Below are 22,138 nucleotides of genomic sequence, written 5' to 3'. Positions count from 1 at the left end.
CCGGGGGGGGGTGGTGACACTCCGGGGGGGCTGGTGACACATGGGAGGGATTGGTGACACTCAGCAGGGGTTGGTGACAATCCGGGGGGGTTGGTGACAATCCGGGGGGGGCAGGGCAGGATTAGCCGGTGACACGGGGACAGCGCAGGGACACGGCTTAGGGACACGGGGACACGGCTTGGGGACGTCAGCGCCGGCCTGTCACCCGCCTGTCACCCACGTGTCACCCACGTGTCAATCATGTCACCCTGAGGCCCAACCCCGCTGTGTCACCTGCATGTCACCTGTGTCAACTTTGTCACCTGTGTCACCCTGTGTCACCCTGTGTCACCCTGTGTCCCTGTGTCACCCTGTGTCACCCTGTGTCCCTGTGTCCCTGTGTCACCCTGTGTCCCTGTGTCACCCTGTGTCACCCTGTGTCCCTGTGTCCCTGTGTCCCTGTGTCACCCTGTGTCACCCTGTGTCACCCTGTGTCACCCTGTGTCCCTGTGTCCCTGTGTCCCTGTGTCACCCTGTGTCACCCTGTGTCCCTGTGTCACCCTGTGTCCCTGTGTCACCCTGTGTCACCCTGTGTCCCTGTGTCACCCTGTGTCACCCTGTGTCACCCTGTGTCCCTGTGTCACCCTGTGTCCCTGTGTCCCTGTGTCACCCTGTGTCACCCTGTGTCCCTGTGTCCCTGTGTCACCCTGTGTCACCCTGTGTCACCCTGTGTCCCTGTGTCACCTGTGTCCCTGTGTCACCCTGTGTCCCTGTGTCCCTGTGTCCCTGTGTCACCCTGTGTCACCCTGTGTCCCTGTGTCCCTGTGTCCCTGTGTCACCCTGTGTCACCCTGTGTCACCCTGTGTCCCTGTGTCACCCTGTGTCCCTGTGTCCCTGTGTCCCTGTGTCCCTGTGTCACCCTGTGTCCCTGTGTCCCTGTGTCCCTGTGTCCCTGTGTCACCCTGTGTCACCCTGTGTCACCCTGTGTCACCCTGTGTCCCTGTGTCACCCTGTGTCACCCTGTGTCCCTGTGTCCCTGTGTCACCCTGTGTCACCCTGTGTCACCCTGTGTCCCTGTGTCCCTGTGTCACCCTGTGTCACCCTGTGTCACCCTGTGTCACCCTGTGTCCCTGTGTCCCTGTGTCACCCTGTGTCACCCTGTGTCCCTGTGTCCCTGTGTCCCTGTGTCCCTGTGTCACCCTGTGTCACCCTGTGTCCCTGTGTCACCTGTGTCCCTGTGTCACCCTGTGTCCCTGTGTCACCCTGTGTCCCTGTGTCACCCTGTGTCACCCTGTGTCACCCTGTGTCCCTGTGTCACCCTGTGTCCCTGTGTCCCTGTGTCACCCTGTGTCACCCTGTGTCACCCTGTGTCACCCTGTGTCCCTGTGTCCCTGTGTCACCCTGTGTCACCCTGTGTCCCTGTGTCACCCTGTGTCCCTGTGTCACCCTGTGTCACCCTGTGTCACCCTGTGTCCCTGTGTCCCTGTGTCACCCTGTGTCCCTGTGTCCCTGTGTCCCTGTGTCCCTGTGTCACCCTGTGTCACCCTGTGTCCCTGTGTCACCCTGTGTCACCCTGTGTCACCCTGTGTCACCCTGTGTCCCTGTGTCCCTGTGTCACCCTGTCACCCTGTGTCACCCTGTGTCACCCTGTGTCACCCTGTGTCCCTGTGTCACCCTGTGTCACCCTGTGTCCCTGTGTCCCTGTGTCCCTGTGTCCCTGTGTCACCCTGTGTCACCCTGTGTCACCTGTGTCCCTGTGTCACCCTGTGTCCCTGTGTCACCCTGTGTCACCCTGTGTCACCCTGTGTCCCTGTGTCACCCTGTGTCACCCTGTGTCACCCTGTGTCACCCTGTGTCCCTGTGTCACCCTGTGTCCCTGTGTCACCCTGTGTCACCCTGTGTCACCCTGTGTCCCTGTGTCCCTGTGTCACCCTGTGTCACCCTGTGTCCCTGTGTCACCCTGTGTCACCCTGTGTCACCCTGTGTCCCTGTGTCACCCTGTGTCCCTGTGTCCCTGTGTCACCCTGTGTCACCCTGTGTCCCTGTGTCCCTGTGTCACCCTGTGTCACCCTGTGTCACCCTGTGTCACCCTGTGTCCCTGTGTCCCTGTGTCCCTGTGTCACCCTGTGTCATCCTGTGTCCCTGTGTCACCCTGTGTCACCCTGTGTCCCTGTGTCACCCTGTGTCCCTGTGTCACCCTGTGTCACCCTGTGTCACCCTGTGTCCCTGTGTCACCCTGTGTCCCTGTGTCCCTGTGTCACCCTGTGTCACCCTGTGTCACCCTGTGTCACCCTGTGTCCCTGTGTCACCCTGTGTCCCTGTGTCCCTGTGTCCCTGTGTCCCTGTGTCACCCTGTGTCACCCTGTGTCCCTGTGTCACCCTGTGTCACCCTGTGTCACCCTGTGTCCCTGTGTCCCTGTGTCACCCTGTGTCACCCTGTGTCACCCTGTGTCCCTGTGTCCCTGTGTCCCTGTGTCCCTGTGTCCCCCTGTGTCACCCTGTGTCACCCTGTGTCACCCTGTGTCCCTGTGTCCCTGTGTCACCCTGTGTCACCCTGTGTCACCCTGTGTCCCTGTGTCACCCTGTGTCCCTGTGTCACCCTGTGTCACCCTGTGTCACCCTGTGTCACCCTGTGTCCCTGTGTCCCTGTGTCACCCTGTGTCACCCTGTGTCCCTGTGTCACCCTGTGTCACCCTGTGTCACCCTGTGTCCCTGTGTCACCCTGTGTCACCCTGTGTCACCCTGTGTCCCTCTGTCACCCTGTGTCACCCTGTGTCACCCTGTGTCCCTGTGTCACCCTGTGTCACTGTGTCACCCTGTGTCACCCTGTGTCACCCTGTGTCCCTGTGTCCCTGTGTCACCCTGTGTCCCTGTGTCCCTGTGTCCCTGTGTCACCCTGTGTCACCCTGTGTCACCCTGTGTCCCTGTGTCCCTGTGTCACCCTGTGTCACCCTGTGTCACCCTGTGTCCCTGTGTCCCTGTGTCACCCTGTGTCACCCTGTGTCACCCAGTGTCCCTGTGTCACCCTGTCACCCTGTGTCACCCTGTGTCACCCTGTGTCCCCTGTGTCCCTGTGTCCCTGTGTCCCTGTGTCACCCTGTGTCACCCTGTGTCACCTGTGTCCCTGTGTCACCCTGTGTCCCTGTGTCACCCTGTGTCACCCTGTGTCACCCTGTGTCCCTGTGTCACCCTGTGTCACCCTGTGTCACCCTGTGTCACCCTGTGTCCCTGTGTCACCCTGTGTCCCTGTGTCACCCTGTGTCACCCTGTGTCACCCTGTGTCCCTGTGTCCCTGTGTCACCCTGTGTCACCCTGTGTCCCTGTGTCACCCTGTGTCACCCTGTGTCACCCTGTGTCCCTGTGTCACCCTGTGTCCCTGTGTCCCTGTGTCACCCTGTGTCACCCTGTGTCCCTGTGTCCCTGTGTCACCCTGTGTCACCCTGTGTCACCCTGTGTCACCCTGTGTCCCTGTGTCCCTGTGTCCCTGTGTCACCCTGTGTCATCCTGTGTCCCTGTGTCACCCTGTGTCACCCTGTGTCCCTGTGTCACCCTGTGTCCCTGTGTCACCCTGTGTCACCCTGTGTCACCCTGTGTCCCTGTGTCACCCTGTGTCCCTGTGTCCCTGTGTCACCCTGTGTCACCCTGTGTCACCCTGTGTCACCCTGTGTCCCTGTGTCACCCTGTGTCCCTGTGTCCCTGTGTCCCTGTGTCCCTGTGTCACCCTGTGTCACCCTGTGTCCCTGTGTCACCCTGTGTCACCCTGTGTCACCCTGTGTCCCTGTGTCCCTGTGTCACCCTGTGTCACCCTGTGTCACCCTGTGTCCCTGTGTCCCTGTGTCCCTGTGTCACCCTGTGTCCCTGTGTCACCCTGTGTCCCTGTGTCACCCTGTGTCACCCTGTGTCACCCTGTGTCCCTGTGTCCCTGTGTCCCTGTGTCACCCTGTGTCCCTGTGTCACCCTGTGTCCCTGTGTCCCTGTGTCCCTGTGTCACCCTGTGTCACCCTGTGTCCCTGTGTCCCTGTGTCACCCTGTGTCACCCTGTGTCACCCTGTGTCACCCTGTGTCCCTGTGTCCCTGTGTCACCCTGTGTCACCCTGTGTCACCCTGTGTCCCTGTGTCACCCTGTGTCCCTGTGTCACCCTGTGTCACCCTGTGTCCCTGTGTCCCTGTGTCACCCTGTGTCACCCTGTGTCCCTGTGTCACCCTGTGTCACCCTGTGTCACCCTGTGTCCCTGTGTCACCCTGTGTCACCCTGTGTCACCCTGTGTCCCTCTGTCACCCTGTGTCACCCTGTGTCACCCTGTGTCCCTGTGTCACCCTGTGTCACTGTGTCACCCTGTGTCACCCTGTGTCACCCTGTGTCCCTGTGTCCCTGTGTCACCCTGTGTCCCTGTGTCCCTGTGTCCCTGTGTCACCCTGTGTCACCCTGTGTCACCCAGTGTCCCTGTGTCCCTGTGTCACCCTGTGTCACCCTGTGTCACCCTGTGTCACCCAGTGTCCCTGTGTCCCTGTGTCACCCTGTGTCACCCTGTGTCACCCTGTGTCCCTGTGTCCCTGTGTCACCCTGTGTCACCCTGTGTCACCCTGTGTCCCTGTGTCACCCTGTGTCCCTGTGTCACCCTGTGTCACCCTGTGTCCCTGTGTCCCTGTGTCACCCTGTGTCACCCTGTGTCACCCTGTGTCACCCTGTGTCCCTGTGTCCCTGTGTCCCCCTGTGTCCCTGTGTCACCCTGTGTCCCTGTGTCACCCCGTGTCACCCTGTGTCACCCTGTGTCCCTGTGTCACCCTGTGTCACCCTGTGTCACCCTGTGTCCCTGTGTCCCTGTGTCACCCTGTGTCACCCTGTGTCCCTGTGTCACCCTGTGTCACCCTGTGTCACCCTGTGTCACCCTGTGTCCCTGTGTCACCCTGTGTCACCCTGTGTCCCTGTGTCACCCTGTGTCACCCTGTATCACCCTGTGTCCCTGTGTCACCCTGTGTCACCCTGTGTCCCTGTGTCACCCTGTGTCCCTGTGTCACCCTGTGTCACCCTGTGTCACCCTGTGTCCCTGTGTCACCCTGTGTCACCCTGTGTCACCCTGTGTCCCTGTGTCCCTGTGTCCCTGTGTCACCCTGTGTCACCCTGTGTCCCTGTGTCACCCTGTGTCACCCTGTGTCACCCTGTGTCCCTGTGTCCCTGTGTCCCTGTGTCCCTGTGTCCCTGTGTCACCCTGTGTCCCTGTGTCACCCTGTGTCACCCTGTGTCACCCTGTGTCCCTGTGTCACCCTGTGTCCCTGTGTCCCTGTGTCACCCTGTGTCACCCTGTGTCACCCTGTGTCACCCTGTGTCCCTGTGTCCCTGTGTCACCCTGTGTCACCCTGTGTCCCTGTGTCACCCTGTGTCCCTGTGTCACCCTGTGTCACCCTGTGTCACCCTGTGTCCCTGTGTCCCTGTGTCACCCTGTGTCCCTGTGTCCCTGTGTCCCTGTGTCCCTGTGTCACCCTGTGTCACCCTGTGTCCCTGTGTCACCCTGTGTCACCCTGTGTCACCCTGTGTCACCCTGTGTCCCTGTGTCCCTGTGTCACCCTGTCACCCTGTGTCACCCTGTGTCACCCTGTGTCCCTGTGTCCCTGTGTCCCTGTGTCCCTGTGTCACCCTGTGTCACCCTGTGTCACCCTGTGTCACCTGTGTCCCTGTGTCACCCTGTGTCCCTGTGTCACCCTGTGTCACCCTGTGTCACCCTGTGTCCCTGTGTCACCCTGTGTCACCCTGTGTCACCCTGTGTCACCCTGTGTCCCTGTGTCACCCTGTGTCCCTGTGTCACCCTGTGTCACCCTGTGTCACCCTGTGTCCCTGTGTCCCTGTGTCACCCTGTGTCACCCTGTGTCCCTGTGTCACCCTGTGTCACCCTGTGTCACCCTGTGTCCCTGTGTCACCCTGTGTCCCTGTGTCCCTGTGTCACCCTGTGTCACCCTGTGTCCCTGTGTCCCTGTGTCACCCTGTGTCACCCTGTGTCACCCTGTGTCACCCTGTGTCCCTGTGTCCCTGTGTCCCTGTGTCACCCTGTGTCATCCTGTGTCCCTGTGTCACCCTGTGTCACCCTGTGTCCCTGTGTCACCCTGTGTCCCTGTGTCACCCTGTGTCACCCTGTGTCACCCTGTGTCCCTGTGTCACCCTGTGTCCCTGTGTCCCTGTGTCACCCTGTGTCACCCTGTGTCACCCTGTGTCACCCTGTGTCCCTGTGTCACCCTGTGTCCCTGTGTCCCTGTGTCCCTGTGTCCCTGTGTCACCCTGTGTCACCCTGTGTCCCTGTGTCACCCTGTGTCACCCTGTGTCACCCTGTGTCCCTGTGTCCCTGTGTCACCCTGTGTCACCCTGTGTCACCCTGTGTCCCTGTGTCCCTGTGTCCCTGTGTCCCTGTGTCCCCCTGTGTCACCCTGTGTCACCCTGTGTCACCCTGTGTCCCTGTGTCCCTGTGTCACCCTGTGTCACCCTGTGTCACCCTGTGTCCCTGTGTCACCCTGTGTCCCTGTGTCACCCTGTGTCACCCTGTGTCACCCTGTGTCACCCTGTGTCCCTGTGTCCCTGTGTCACCCTGTGTCACCCTGTGTCCCTGTGTCACCCTGTGTCACCCTGTGTCACCCTGTGTCCCTGTGTCACCCTGTGTCACCCTGTGTCACCCTGTGTCCCTCTGTCACCCTGTGTCACCCTGTGTCACCCTGTGTCCCTGTGTCACCCTGTGTCACTGTGTCACCCTGTGTCACCCTGTGTCACCCTGTGTCCCTGTGTCCCTGTGTCACCCTGTGTCCCTGTGTCCCTGTGTCCCTGTGTCACCCTGTGTCACCCTGTGTCACCCTGTGTCCCTGTGTCCCTGTGTCACCCTGTGTCACCCTGTGTCACCCTGTGTCCCTGTGTCCCTGTGTCACCCTGTGTCACCCTGTGTCACCCAGTGTCCCTGTGTCACCCTGTCACCCTGTGTCACCCTGTGTCACCCTGTGTCCCTGTGTCCCTGTGTCCCTGTGTCCCTGTGTCACCCTGTGTCACCCTGTGTCACCTGTGTCCCTGTGTCACCCTGTGTCCCTGTGTCACCCTGTGTCACCCTGTGTCACCCTGTGTCCCTGTGTCACCCTGTGTCACCCTGTGTCACCCTGTGTCACCCTGTGTCCCTGTGTCACCCTGTGTCCCTGTGTCACCCTGTGTCACCCTGTGTCACCCTGTGTCCCTGTGTCCCTGTGTCACCCTGTGTCACCCTGTGTCCCTGTGTCACCCTGTGTCACCCTGTGTCACCCTGTGTCCCTGTGTCACCCTGTGTCCCTGTGTCCCTGTGTCACCCTGTGTCACCCTGTGTCCCTGTGTCCCTGTGTCACCCTGTGTCACCCTGTGTCACCCTGTGTCACCCTGTGTCCCTGTGTCCCTGTGTCCCTGTGTCACCCTGTGTCATCCTGTGTCCCTGTGTCACCCTGTGTCCCTGTGTCACCCTGTGTCACCCTGTGTCACCCTGTGTCCCTGTGTCACCCTGTGTCCCTGTGTCCCTGTGTCACCCTGTGTCACCCTGTGTCACCCTGTGTCACCCTGTGTCCCTGTGTCACCCTGTGTCCCTGTGTCCCTGTGTCCCTGTGTCCCTGTGTCACCCTGTGTCACCCTGTGTCCCTGTGTCACCCTGTGTCACCCTGTGTCACCCTGTGTCCCTGTGTCCCTGTGTCACCCTGTGTCACCCTGTGTCACCCTGTGTCCCTGTGTCCCTGTGTCCCTGTGTCACCCTGTGTCACCCTGTGTCACCCTGTGTCACCCTGTGTCCCTGTGTCCCTGTGTCACCCTGTGTCACCCTGTGTCACCCTGTGTCCCTGTGTCACCCTGTGTCCCTGTGTCACCCTGTGTCACCCTGTGTCCCTGTGTCCCTGTGTCACCCTGTGTCACCCTGTGTCCCTGTGTCACCCTGTGTCACCCTGTGTCACCCTGTGTCCCTGTGTCACCCTGTGTCACCCTGTGTCACCCTGTGTCCCTGTGTCACCCTGTGTCACTGTGTCACCCTGTGTCACCCTGTGTCACCCTGTGTCCCTGTGTCCCTGTGTCACCCTGTGTCCCTGTGTCCCTGTGTCCCTGTGTCACCCTGTGTCACCCTGTGTCACCCAGTGTCCCTGTGTCCCTGTGTCACCCTGTGTCACCCTGTGTCACCCTGTGTCCCTGTGTCCCTGTGTCACCCTGTGTCACCCTGTGTCACCCTGTGTCACCCTGTGTCCCTGTGTCCCTGTGTCACCCTGTGTCACCCTGTGTCACCCTGTGTCCCTGTGTCCCTGTGTCACCCTGTGTCACCCTGTGTCACCCTGTGTCCCTGTGTCACCCTGTGTCACCCTGTGTCACCCTGTGTCCCTGTGTCCCTGTGTCACCCTGTGTCACCCTGTGTCACCCTGTGTCACCCTGTGTCCCTGTGTCCCTGTGTCCCCCTGTGTCCCTGTGTCACCCTGTGTCCCTGTGTCACCCCGTGTCACCCTGTGTCACCCTGTGTCCCTGTGTCACCCTGTGTCACCCTGTGTCACCCTGTGTCCCTGTGTCCCTGTGTCACCCTGTGTCACCCTGTGTCCCTGTGTCACCCTGTGTCACCCTGTGTCACCCTGTGTCACCCTGTGTCCCTGTGTCACCCTGTGTCACCCTGTGTCCCTGTGTCACCCTGTGTCACCCTGTATCACCCTGTGTCCCTGTGTCACCCTGTGTCACCCTGTGTCCCTGTGTCACCCTGTGTCCCTGTGTCACCCTGTGTCACCCTGTGTCACCCTGTGTCCCTGTGTCACCCTGTGTCACCCTGTGTCACCCTGTGTCCCTGTGTCCCTGTGTCCCTGTGTCACCCTGTGTCACCCTGTGTCCCTGTGTCACCCTGTGTCACCCTGTGTCCCTGTGTCACCCTGTGTCCCTGTGTCCCTGTGTCACCCTGTGTCACCCTGTGTCCCTGTGTCACCCTGTGTCACCCTGTGTCACCCTGTGTCCCTGTGTCCCTGTGTCACCCTGTGTCACCCTGTGTCCCTGTGTCACCCTGTGTCCCTGTGTCACCCTGTGTCACCCTGTGTCCCTGTGTCCCTGTGTCCCTGTGTCACCCTGTGTCCCTGTGTCACCCTGTGTCACCCTGTGTCACCCTGTGTCCCTGTGTCCCTGTGTCCCTGTGTCACCCTGTGTCACCCTGTGTCACCCTGTGTCCCTGTGTCCCTGTGTCACCCTGTGTCACCCTGTGTCACCCTGTGTCCCTGTGTCCCTGTGTCCCTGTGTCACCCTGTGTCCCTGTGTCACCCTGTGTCACCCTGTGTCCCTGTGTCCCTGTGTCCCTGTGTCACCCTGTGTCCCTGTGTCCCTGTGTCACCCTGTGTCACCCTGTGTCACCCTGTGTCCCTGTGTCACCCTGTGTCCCTGTGTCCCTGTGTCACCCTGTGTCCCTGTGTCCCTGTGTCCCTGTGTCACCCTGTGTCACCCTGTGTCCCTGTGTCACCCTGTGTCACCCTGTGTCACCCTGTGTCCCTGTGTCACCCTGTGTCCCTGTGTCCCTGTGTCACCCTGTGTCACCCTGTGTCACCCTGTGTCACCCTGTGTCCCTGTGTCCCTGTGTCACCCTGTGTCACCCTGTGTCACCCTGTGTCCCTGTGTCCCTGTGTCCCTGTGTCCCTGTGTCACCCTGTGTCACCCTGTGTCACCCTGTGTCCCTGTGTCCCTGTGTCACCCTGTGTCACCCCGTGTCACCCTGTGTCACCCTGTGTCCCTGTGTCCCTGTGTCACCCTGTGTCACCCTGTGTCACCCTGTGTCCCTGTGTCCCTGTGTCACCCTGTGTCACCCTGTGTCCCTGTGTCCCTGTGTCACCCTGTGTCCCTGTGTCCCTGTGTCACCCTGTGTCCCTGTGTCACCCTGTGTCACCCTGTGTCACCCTGTGTCCCTGTGTCACCCTGTGTCCCTGTGTCCCTGTGTCACCCTGTGTCACCCTGTGTCACCCTGTGTCCCTGTGTCCCTGTGTCCCTGTGTCACCCTGTGTCACCCTGTGTCCCTGTGTCACCCTGTGTCACCCTGTGTCACCCTGTGTCCCTGTGTCACCCTGTGTCACCCCGTGTCACCCTGTGTCACCCTGTGTCCCTGTGTCCCTGTGTCACCCTGTGTCCCTGTGTCACCCTGTGTCACCCTGTGTCCCTGTGTCCCTGTGTCCCTGTGTCACCCTGTGTCACCCTGTGTCACCCTGTGTCACCCTGTGTCCCTGTGTCCCTGTGTCACCCTGTGTCACCCTGTGTCCCTGTGTCACCCTGTGTCCCTGTGTCACCCTGTGTCACCCTGTGTCACCCTGTGTCACCCTGTGTCCCTGTGTCCCTGTGTCCCTGTGTCACCCTGTGTCCCTGTGTCCCTGTGTCCCTGTGTCCCTGTGTCACCCTGTGTCACCCTGTGTCACCCTGTGTCACCCTGTGTCACCCTGTGTCCCTGTGTCCCTGTGTCACCCTGTGTCACCCTGTGTCCCTGTGTCACCCTGTGTCCCTGTGTCACCCTGTGTCACCCTGTGTCACCCTGTGTCACCCTGTGTCCCTGTGTCCCTGTGTCCCTGTGTCACCCTGTGTCCCTGTGTCCCTGTGTCCCTGTGTCCCTGTGTCACCCTGTGTCACTCTGTGTCACCCTGTGTCACCCTGTGTCACCCTGTGTCCCTGTGTCCCTGTGTCACCCTGTGTCCCTGTGTCACCCTGTGTCACCCTGTGTCACCCTGTGTCCCTGTGTCACCCTGTGTCACCCTGTGTCCCTGTGTCACCCTGTGTCACCCTGTGTCACCCTGTGTCCCTGTGTCCCTGTGTCACCCTGTGTCACCCTGTGTCACCCTGTGTCCCTGTGTCACCCTGTGTCACCCTGTGTCCCTGTGTCACCCTGTGTCCCTGTGTCACCCTGTGTCACCCTGTGTCACCCTGTGTCCCTGTGTCCCTGTGTCCCTGTGTCACCCTGTGTCACCCTGTGTCACCCTGTGTCCCTGTGTCACCCTGTGTCACCCTGTGTCACCCTGTGTCCCTGTGTCACCCTGTGTCCCTGTGTCCCTGTGTCACCCTGTGTCCCTGTGTCCCTGTGTCACCCTGTGTCCCTGTGTCACCCTGTGTCCCTGTGTCACCCTGTGTCACCCTGTGTCCCTGTGTCCCTGTGTCCCTGTGTCACCCTGTGTCCCTGTGTCACCCTGTGTCACCCTGTGTCACCCTGTGTCCCTGTGTCCCTGTGTCACCCTGTGTCACCCTGTGTCCCTGTGTCCCTGTGTCCCTGTGTCCCTGTGTCACCCTGTGTCACCCTTTGTCCCTGTGTCACCCTGTGTCACCCTGTGTCACCCTGTGTCACCCTGTGTCACCCTGTGTCACCCTGTGTCCCTGTGTCCCTGTGTCACCCTGTGTCCCTGTGTCACCCTGTGTCCCTGTGTCCCTGTGTCACCCTGTGTCCCTGTGTCACCCTGTGTCACCCTGTGTCCCTGTGTCCCTGTGTCCCTGTGTCACCCTGTGTCACCCTGTGTCCCTGTGTCCCTGTGTCCCTGTGTCACCCTGTGTCACCCTGTGTCACCCTTTGTCCCTGTGTCACCCTGTGTCACCCTGTGTCACCCTGTGTCCCTGTGTCCCTGTGTCACCCTGTGTCACCCTGTGTCCCTGTGTCCCTGTGTCCCTGTGTCCCTGTGTCACCCTGTGTCACCCTTTGTCCCTGTGTCACCCTGTGTCACCCTGTGTCACCCTGTGTCACCCTGTGTCACCCTGTGTCCCTGTGTCCCTGTGTCACCCTGTGTCCCTGTGTCACCCTGTGTCCCTGTGTCCCTGTGTCACCCTGTGTCACCCTGTGTCCCTGTGTCCCTGTGTCACCCTGTGTCACCCTGTGTCACCCTGTGTCACCCTGTGTCCCTGTGTGTCTCTATCACCCCGTGTCACCCTGTCACCCTGATGTCACCCTGATGTCACACTGATGTCACCCCGTGTCCCCAGGTTGGTGTCCTCAGTCCAGGCCGTCATGGCCTCCACCGCCGGGTTCATCATCTCCAGCTCCTGCCAGCACGTCATCGACGACCAGTGAGTGACACTGGGGACACCTGGGGACACCGGGGACACGTCTGGGGACACCGGGGACACACCTGGGGACACCTGGGACCCACCTGGGACACACCTGGGGACATCTGGGACACACCTGGGACACACCTGGGACACACCTGGGGACATTGGGGACACGCCTGGGGACAGCTCGGGACATTGGGGACAGCTGGGGGTGACACCTGTGGCCATCTCACCCGTCTCTCACCTGTCTCACCTGTCTCTCACCCGTCTCTCACCTGTCTCACCTGTCTCTCACCTGTCTCTCACCTGTCTCTCACCTGTCTCACCTCTCTCACCTCTCTCACCTCTCTCACCTGTCTCACCTGTCTCTCACCTCTCTCACCTCTCTCACCTGTCTCACCTGTCTCTCACCTGTCTCATCTGTCTCACCTGTCTCTCACCTGTCTCATCTGTCTCTCACCTGTGTGATCTCACCTGTCTCTCACCTGTCTCTCACCTGTCTCACCTGTCTCTCACCTGTCTCACCTGTCTCTCACCTGTCTCACCTGTCTCTCACCTGTCTCACCTCTCTCACCTCTCTCACCTCTCTCACCTGTCTCACCTGTCTCTCACCTCTCTCTCCTGTCTCATCTGTCTCTCACCTGTGTGATCTCACCTGTCTCTCACCTGTCTCTCACCTGTCTCTCACCTGTCTCACCTGTGTGATCTCCCCTGTCCCAGGCACTGGCTGGCGGCGGCGTACCCGCCCTTCGCGGTGCCCTACTTCGTGTACGACGTGTACGCCATGTACCTGTGCCACCTGCAGCGCGCCCAGGTGAAGGGGCACGGCCCGGCCGCGCCCGGCCCCCGCGGCGCCGCCGCCGCCTTCCTGCGCCACGAGCTGCTGATGGTGCTGCACCACGGCGCCATGGTGCTGGTCTGCTTCCCCGTGGCCACCGTGAGTCACCTGGGAGGGTTAAACACACCTGGGGGCACCTGGGATACACCTGGGCACACCTGGGATACACCTGAGATACACCTGGGGGCACCTGGGATACACCTGAGATACACCTGGGGGCACCTGGGATACACCTGGGGGCACCTGGGGGCACCTGGGGGCACCTGGGATACACCTAGGATACACCTGAGATACACCTGGGATACACCTGGGATACACCTGGGCACGGTTAAACTCACCTGGGATACACCTGGGCACACCTGGGCACACCTGGGCAGGGCTGATGGTGCTGCACCACGGCGCCATGGTGCTGGTCTGCTTCCCCGTGGCCACCGTGAGTCACCTGAGATACACCTGGGATACACCTGGGTACACCTGGGGGCACCTGGGATACACCTGGGGGCACCTGGGATACACCTGGGCACACCTGGGGCACACCTGGGGGCACCTGGGATACACCTGGGGGCACCTGGGATACACCTGGGATACACCTGGGTACACCTGGGGGCACCTGGGTACACCTGGGGGCACCTGGGATACACCTGGGATACACCTGGGATACACCTGGGATACACCTGGGCACACCTGGGGGCACCTGGGATACACCTGGGTACAGTTAAATACACCTGGGCACACCTGGGCATGGTTACACACACCTGAGATACACCTGGGCACACCTGGGCACACCTGGGCACACCTGGGCACACCTGGGATACACCTGGGGGCACCTGGGCACCGTTAAACACACCTGGGCACACACCTGGGCACACCTGGGGGCACCTGGGCACAGCTGGGCAGGGTTAAACAGACTTGGGGACACCTGGGGACCCCTGTGATGGTGCTGGGGACACTTTGGAGACACCTGGGCACACCTGGGGCACACCTGGGCACAGTTAAACACTCCTGGGATACACCTGGGCACACCTGAGATACACCTGGGGGCACCTGGGCACGGTTTGGGGACAGTCTGGGGGACTTTGGAACACCTGGGAGGGAGCTCAGGGCACAGCTGGGCACACCTGGGGACACTCTGGGACACCTGGGGACATCTGGGGACAGGGTTGGGGACACCTTGGGGACACTTTTGGGGGGTTTGGGGACACCTTGGGGACACCTGGGAAGGTTGGGGACACCTGGGGACAGTTGGGGTGGAGCTGGGGACGCTTTGGGGACACCTGGGGGGGATGTGGGGACACCTTGGGGACAATTGGGGTGGAGCTGGGGACACGGGGTCACACCTGGGACGGACTCTGGGGACACCTGGGGGGGCTTGGGGAGACCTTGGGGACACCTGGGGACAGCTGGGATGGACTTTGGGGACACCTGGGGACGTCTGGGGGCAGGGTTGGGGACACCTGGGGAGGTTGGGGACACCTGGGGACATTTGGGGGACACCTGGGGGACACTTTTGAGGGCTTTGGGGACACTTTGGGGACACCTGGGGGGGGTTGGGACATAGGGTCACACCTGGGATGGACTCTGGGGACACCTGGGGACACCTGGAGGGGGCTTGGGGACACCTGGGGACAGCTGGGGACAGCTGGGGGGGGATTTGGGGACACCTGGGGACAGCTGGGGACAGCTGGGGGGGATTTGGGGACACCTTGGGGACAATTTGGGATGCCTGGGGGACACTTTGGGGACACTTTTGGGGAACCTTTGGGGACACCTGGGGACACCTGGGGTGGTTGGGGACACCTGGGGACAATTGGGGGACACCTTGGGGACACTTTTGGGGGCTTTGGGGACACCTTGAGGACACCTGGGCTGGATTTGGGGACACCTGGGGGAGGTTTGGGGACACCTTGGGGACACCTGGGAAAGTTGGGGACACCTTGGGGACAGCTGGGATGGACTTTGGGGACACCTGGGGGACACTTTTGGGGGGTTTGGGGACACCTTGGGGACAGTTGGGGTGGAGTTGGGGACACGGGGTCACACCTGGGGACACCTGGGGACACCAGGGAGGGTTTGGGGACACCTGGGGACAATTTGGGGTGCCTGGGGGACACCTTGGGGACCCCGGGTGACCTTTGGGGGGTTGGGGACACTTTGGGGACACCTTGGGGACCCCGGGTGACCTTTGGGGGGTTGGGGACACTCTGGGGACATCTGGGTGACATTTAGAGACCCCGGGTGACATTTGGGGGCTTGGGGACACTCTGGGGACCCTGGGGACACTTTGGGGACACTGGGTGACATTTGGGGGCATTTTGGGGATTTGGGGACAATTTGGGGACCCTGGGTGACATTTGGGGACCCTGGGTGACCTTTGGGGGCTTGGGGACACTTTGGGAGGGTTGGGGACACCTTGGGGACACTTTGGGGACACTTTGGAGGAGGGTTGGGGACACCTTGGGGACACTGGGTGACACTTGGGGGGTTGGGGGACACTTTGGGGACCCTGGGTGACATCTGGGGGCTTGGGGACACTCTGGGGGAGTTTGGGACAATTTAGGGACACTGGGTGACACTTGGGGACCCTGGGGACACTCTGGGGGGGTTGGAGACACCTTGGGGACACTGGGTGACATTTTGAGACCTTGGGGACACCCTGGGGACCTTGGGGACACCAGGGAGGGTTGGGGACACCCTGGGGACATTTGGGGGACACCTTGGGGACACTTCTGGGGGAGGTTTGGGGACACCTTGGGGACACCTGTGGACCCTGGGTGACATTTGGGGGATTTGGGGACACCTTGGGGACCTTGGGGACACTCTGGGGGAGTTGGGGACAATCTGGGGACCCTGGGTGACGTTTGGGGGCTTGGGGACACTTTGGGGGGGTTGGGGACACTTTGGGGACCCCAGGTGACATTTGGGGGGCTGGGGACACTTTGGAGACCTTGGGGACACTCTGGGGGGGTTGGGGACACCTTGGGGACACCGGGATGACCTTTGGGGACCCCAGGTGACGTTTGGGGACACCCTGGTGACACTTTAGGGACCCTGGGTGACACCTGGGAGGGTTGGGGACACCTTGGGGACCTTGGGGACACTCTGGGGGACTTGGGTGACATTGGGGGGCTGGGGACACTCTGGGGACCCCGGGTGACATTTTGGGACCCTGGGTGACATCTGGGGGGGTTGGGGACACCTTGGGGGGGTTGGGGACACCTTGGGGCCTCCAGGTGACACTTTAGGGACCCTGGGGACGCTCTGGGGACACTGGGGACACTCTGGGGGGGTTGGGGACACTTTGGGGCCTCCAGGTGACACTTTAGGGACCCTGGGGACGCTCTGGGGACACTGGGGACACTCTGGGGGGGTTGGGGACACTTTGGGGACCCTGGGGACACTTTGGGGGATTTGGGGACACTTTGGGGACACCTGCGGACACTTTTGGGACCCTGGGTGACATTTGGGGGGGTTGGGGATTCCTTGGGAACCCTTTGGGGACACTCTGGGGACCCCTGGGTGACATTTGGGGGCATTTTGGGGGATTTGGGGACAATTTGGGGACCCTGGGTGACCTTTGGGGGCCCTGGGTGACATTTGGGGGGTTGGGGACACTCTGGAGACCTTGGGGACACTCTGGGGACACCCTGGGTGACATTTCGAGACCCCGGGTGGCACTTTGGGGGGTTGGGGGACACTCTGGGGACCCCAGGTGACGTTTGGGGACACCCTGGTGACACTTTAGGGACCCCGGGTGACACCTGGGGGGGTTGGGGACACCTTGGGGACCTTGGGGACACTCTGGGGGACTTGGGTGACATTTTGGGGGGCTGGGGACACTCTGGGGACCCTGGGTGACATTTTGAGACCCTGGGTGACATCTGGGGGGTTGGGGACACCTTGGGGACACTTTGGGGGGGGTTGGGGACACCTTGGGGACCCCGGGTGACATCTGGGGACCCTGGGGACACTTTGAAGACTTTGGGGACACTTTGGGGGGGGTTGGGGACACTCTGCAGAGCCTGGGTGACGTTTGGGGACACTTGGTTGACCTTCGGGGGGGTTGGGGACACCTTGGGGACATCAGGATGACATTTGGGGACCCCGGGTGACATTTGGGGGGTTGGGGACACTTGGGGGGGTTGGGGACACTTTGGGGACCCCGGGTGACATTTGGGGGGTTGGGGACACTCTGGAGACCTTGGGGACACTCTGGGGGGGTTAGTGACCCCCTGGTGACCCCAGGTGACCCCTGGTGACCCCTGGGGACCCTCTGGTGACACTTTGGTGACACTTTGGTGACGCCGTGTCCCCAGCTGTGGCGCCAGGGCAAGGGCGACTTCTTCCTGGGCTGCCTCCTGATGGCCGAGCTGAGCACGCCCTTCGTGTGCCTGGGCAAGGTCCTCATCCTGGTGAGGGGCCCCAAAGTGTCCCCAAGTGTCCCCAAGGTCCCCAGTGTCCCCAAATCCCGAAATCCCTGAAAAAATCCCACTAAAACTGGTGAAAAAATGGCCCCAAAATGGAGAAATCCCATAAAAATCCCATAAAAATCTCCAAAAATCCACCCCAAAATCCATCCCTAAACCAGGGCCAGGTCCTCATCCTGGTGAGGGGCCCCAAAGTGTCCCCAAGGTCCCCAAGGTCCCCAGTGTCCCCAAATCCCGAAATCCCCGAAAAAATCCCACTAAAAATGACCCAAAATGGAGAAATCCCATAAAAACCCCATAAAAATCCCATAAAAATCCCCAAAAATCCACCCCAAAATCCATCCCTAAACCTGGTGAGGGGGCCTCGGATGTCCCCAAGTGTCCCCAAGTGTCCCCAATGTCCCCAAACACCAAAAACCCCGAAAAAATCCCACTAAAAGTGGCCCCAAAATGGAGAAATCCCATAAAAACCCATAAAAATTCACCCCAAAATCCATCTCTAATCCAGAGCCAGGTCCTCATCCTGGTGAGGTGTCCCCAAGTGTCCTCAAGAGTGTCCCCAAGGTCCCCAATGTCACCAAACGCCAAAAAACCCAAAAAAATCCCACTAAAAATGACCCAAAATGGAAAAATCCCATAAAAATCCCCAAAATCTGCCCCAAAACCCCATAAAAATCCAGCCCCAAACCCCCCTCGTGTGCCTGGGCAAGGTCCTCATCCTGGTGAGGGGGCCCCAAGTGTCCCCAAGGTCCCCAGTGTCCCCAAATCCCGAAATCCCCGAAAAAATCCCACTAAACATGGTGAAAAAATGGCCCCAAAATGGAGAAATCCCATAAAAACCCCATAAAAATCCCATAAAATCCCATAAAAGCCCACCCCCAAACCCCCCTCGTTTGCCTGGGCCAGGTCCTCATCCTGGTGAGGGGGGCCCGGATGTCCCCAAGTGTCCCCAAGGTCCCCAAGTGTCCCCAAGTGTCCCCAAATCCCGAAATCCCGAAAAAAACCTACAAAAAATGGTGAAAAAAATGGCCCCAAAATGGAGAAATCCCATAAAAATCCCCTAAAATACCCCAAAATCTGCCCCAAAATCGACCCCAAAATCTACCCTGACACCTGGGCCAGGTCCTCATCCTGGTGAGGTGGCCCCAAAATGTCCCCAATGTCCCCAAGGTCCCCAAACCCCAAAACCCCGAAAAAATCCCACTAAAAATGGCCCCAAAATGGGAAAATCCCATAAAAATCTCATAAAAATCCCATAAAAATCCAGCCCCAAACCCCCCTCGTGTGCCTGGGCAAGGTCCTCATCCTGGTGAGGTGGCCCCAAATGTCCCCAAGTGTCCCCAAGTGTCCCAAATGTCCCCAAACCCCAAAAACCCCACAACCCCAAAAAATTCCCACTAAAAATGGCCCCAAAATGGGAAAATCCCATAAAAATCCCATAAAAATCCCATCAAAATCCCATCAAAATCCCCAAAAATCCACCCCAAATCCAGCCCCAAACCTTGGCCAGGTCCTCATCCTGGTGAGGTGGCCCCAGAGTGTCCCCAAGGTCCCCAAGGTCCCCAAATCCCGAAATAAATCCCAAAAAGTCCCACAAAAATGGTCAAAAAAGGAGAAAATCCTGCAGAAAAAAACCCCAAAAAATGGCCCCAAAATCCCAGGAAAAAATCCCCAAAATCCCCCAGTGGGGCACAAAAAAAATCCCCAAAATCTCCAGAAATTTCCCCAAAAAAATCCCAAAATTCTCCTAAAAATTCCCAAAAATATTCTGGGAAAAATGTCCCCCAAATCCCCAAAATAGCTCAAAAAATCCTGAAAAATCCGAAAAAAATCCTGAAAAATCCCCAAAAATTCCCCCAAAACCCCAGAAAAAAATCCCCAAAATTCCCCAAAATTTTCCCCAAAAATTCCCAAAATTCTCTTAAAAATTCCTAAAAATATTCTGGGAAAAATGCCCCCAAAATAGCTCAAAAAAACCCGAAAAATCCCACAAAAAATCCCAAAAAAATCCCAGAAAAAAATCCCCAAAATCCCCCAGTGGGGCACCAAAAAAATCCCCCAAATCTCCAGAAATTTCCCCAAAAAAATCCCAAAATTCTCCTAAAAATTCCCAAAAATATTCTGGGAAAAATGTCCCCCAAATCCCCCAAAAGTATCTTAAAAAATACGGAAAAATCCCCCAAAAATCTGCAAAAAATCCCAAAACATCCCCCCAAAATTCCAGAAAAAAATCCCCAAAATCTCCAGAAATTCCCCCCAAAAATTCCCCAAATTCTCCTAAAAATTCCCAAAAATATTCTGGAAAAATGTCCCCAAAATCCCCCAAAATCGCTCAAAAAATCCTGAAAAATCCCAAAAAAACCTCAAAAAATCGTCCCAAAACCCCAGAAAAAATTTTCCCAAAATCCCCCAAAATTTCCCCCAAAAAATCCCAAAATTCTCCTAAAAATTCCCAAAAATATTCTGGAATAAATGCCCCCAAAATCCCCCACAATAGCCCAAAAAATCCTGAAAAATCCCCCAAAAAATCCCCCAAAAATTCCCAAAAATCCCAAAAAATCTCAAAAAATCCCAAAAAATTCCCCCAAAACCCCAGGAAAAAAATCCCCAAAATCTCCAGAAATTTCCCCAAAAAATCCCAAAATTCTCTTAAAAATTCCCAAAAATATTCTGGGAAAAATCCCCAAAAAAATCCTAAAAAATCCCCAAAAAATCTGCAAAAAATCCCCAAAAAATCCCCAAAATCCAAAAAATTCCCCCAAAATAAAAAAAATCCCCCCAAAATTCCCCCCAAAAAATCCCTAAAAAGTTCCCAAAAAATCTCCAAAGTCCAAAAGAAAATCCCTAAAAAAACCCCAAAATGTCACAAAAAATGCCCTGAATTCCCCCAAAAACCTAAAAATTTCCCTCAAAAATGATCCCAAAAAATCCTCCCAAAATCCCCCAAATTCCCTAAAAATGCCCCAAAAAATCCCCAAAATCCCCAAAAAATCTCCCAAAAATCTAAAAAAAATCTCAAGAAATCCCAAAAAATGTAAATAAAAATCTCCCAAAAATCCCACAAAATTCCCAAAATGTCCCCAAAATCCCCCCAAAAATGAAAAAAAATCTCCAAAATTTAATAAAAACAAAAAAAATCACCCAAAATTCCCTAAAAGTGGAAAAAAAAGAAAAAAAAATCCCCCAAAAAAATCCCAAATTCCCAAAATTTTTACAGGAATGTCACAAAAAATCCCCCAAAATTCCCCCAAATCCCACAAAAATCTCCCAAAACCCAAAAAATGTCCCAAAATTCCCCCAAAAATCCCAAAAATTAGAAAAATCACCAAAAATTTCAAAAAAAATTTCACAAAAATTTCACCCCAAAATCCCAATATCTCCCCCAAAAAATCCCAAAGTTTCAAAAAAATTCCCCAAAATCCCAAAAATTCCTCCCAAAAATTATAAAAGTCCCATAAAATGCCCCAAAATTTCACAAAAAATTCCCCAAAATCCCCCCAAAAATTTAAAAAATCCTTTAAAAAAGTAAAAAAAAATCACAAAAATTTCACCCCAAAATTACCCCAAAAAAATCCCCAAAAATCTCCAGAAAATCCCCAAAATTCCCCATAAAATGCCCCAAAATGTCACCAAAAAAATCCCCCAAAAATCCCAAAAAGTCCCAAAAAAACCTCTAAAAATTTTCACCATAAATTCACCAAAATCCCCCAAAAAATGAAAAAGAAAAAAAATTTAAAAAAATCCCAAAAAAATCTCTTAAAAAGTAAAAAAAAATCACAAAAATTTCCCCCCAAAATTCCCCAAAAAAATCCCCCAAAAACTGAAAAAAAATTTTAAAAATCCCCAAAAAATCCCTAAAAAAGTAAAAAAATCACAAAAATTTCACCCAAAAATGCCCCAAATTTTCCCCAAAAGACCCCAAAAAATCCCCCGAAAGTCTCCAGAAAATCCCAAAAATCCCCATAAAAATCCCCAAAATGTCACAAAAATTCTCCCCAAAATCCACAAAAAAATTTAAAAATTAAAAAAATTCACCAAAAAATCCAAAAAATCCCCAAAATTTCACCCAAAAATCCCCAAATTCCCTCAAAAATCCCCCAAAATTTCCTGAAAATTTCACCCAGAAATCCCCAAAAAATCCCCAAATTCCCCCAGAAATTCCCCCCAAAATGTCACCAAAATTTCACCAAAAATCCCCAAAAAATCCCAAAGTGCCCCAAAATGCCCAAAACTGCCCCAAAAATCCCAACAAGTGCCCAAAAGTCCCAAAAGTGCCCCAAAATCCCCAGTCCCAGGGTCTCCCCCCTCCCTGCAGCTCCCCAGCTCCCACCGGGGCCCTGCCGGAGCGGCCCCAGGGTCCCGAGGGTGCTCCGAACCCCCCCGAGATGCGACCACCACAAATTCCTCCCTTTATTGACATCCCACAGGAACTTTTGGGGTCTGCATGGATTTGTCACCCCCCAGAGACCCCATAACCACATCGGGACCCCCTTTCCCACCTCTAATTGGTTTCTCCAAACCCCCCCGAGATGCGACCACCACGGATTTCTCCCCTTCTCCTCATCCCAGTAGAACTTTTGAGGTCTCCATGAATTTTTTATCATCCAGAGACCCCATAACCACATCGGGATCCTCAATGGGGGATCCTTCCTTGTCCCTCCAAACCCCCCTGAGATGCGACCACCACCCATTCCTCCCTTAATTGACATCCTGCATGAACTTTTGGGGTCTCCATGGAATTGTCACCCCCCAGAGACCCCATAACCACATCAGGACCCCCTTTCCCACCCCTCAATTGGTTTCCCCAAACCCCCCCGAGATGCGACCACCACCCATTCCTCCCTTTTTCTTCATCCCATTAGAACTTTTGAGGTCCCCATGGATTTTTCACCCCCC

At 57.2% G+C, this 22,138-nt stretch overlaps 1 protein-coding gene across 3 annotated transcripts in view; it reads left to right on the top strand.

Moving 5' to 3' along the window:
• Positions 1-22,138, top strand: part of TLCD3B (TLC domain containing 3B) — a 32,812-nt gene that overhangs the window by 3,245 nt on the left and 7,429 nt on the right. For all 3 annotated transcript variants that reach the window (XM_064400917.1, XM_064400916.1, XM_064400918.1), the window contains 3 exons: positions 11,915-11,998; positions 12,701-12,917; positions 17,132-17,227. In XM_064400917.1, the coding sequence (XP_064256987.1) occupies positions 11,915-11,998; positions 12,701-12,917; positions 17,132-17,227 (397 nt within the window). The remainder of the gene's footprint in view (positions 1-11,914; positions 11,999-12,700; positions 12,918-17,131; positions 17,228-22,138) is intronic.

Source organism: Passer domesticus, chromosome 30 (genome assembly GCF_036417665.1).
Source record: "Passer domesticus isolate bPasDom1 chromosome 30, bPasDom1.hap1, whole genome shotgun sequence".
Taxonomy (NCBI): Eukaryota; Metazoa; Chordata; class Aves; order Passeriformes; family Passeridae; genus Passer; species Passer domesticus.
Note: the sequence above shows the minus strand (reverse complement) of the source record. Positions and strands in the feature narration are given on the sequence as shown.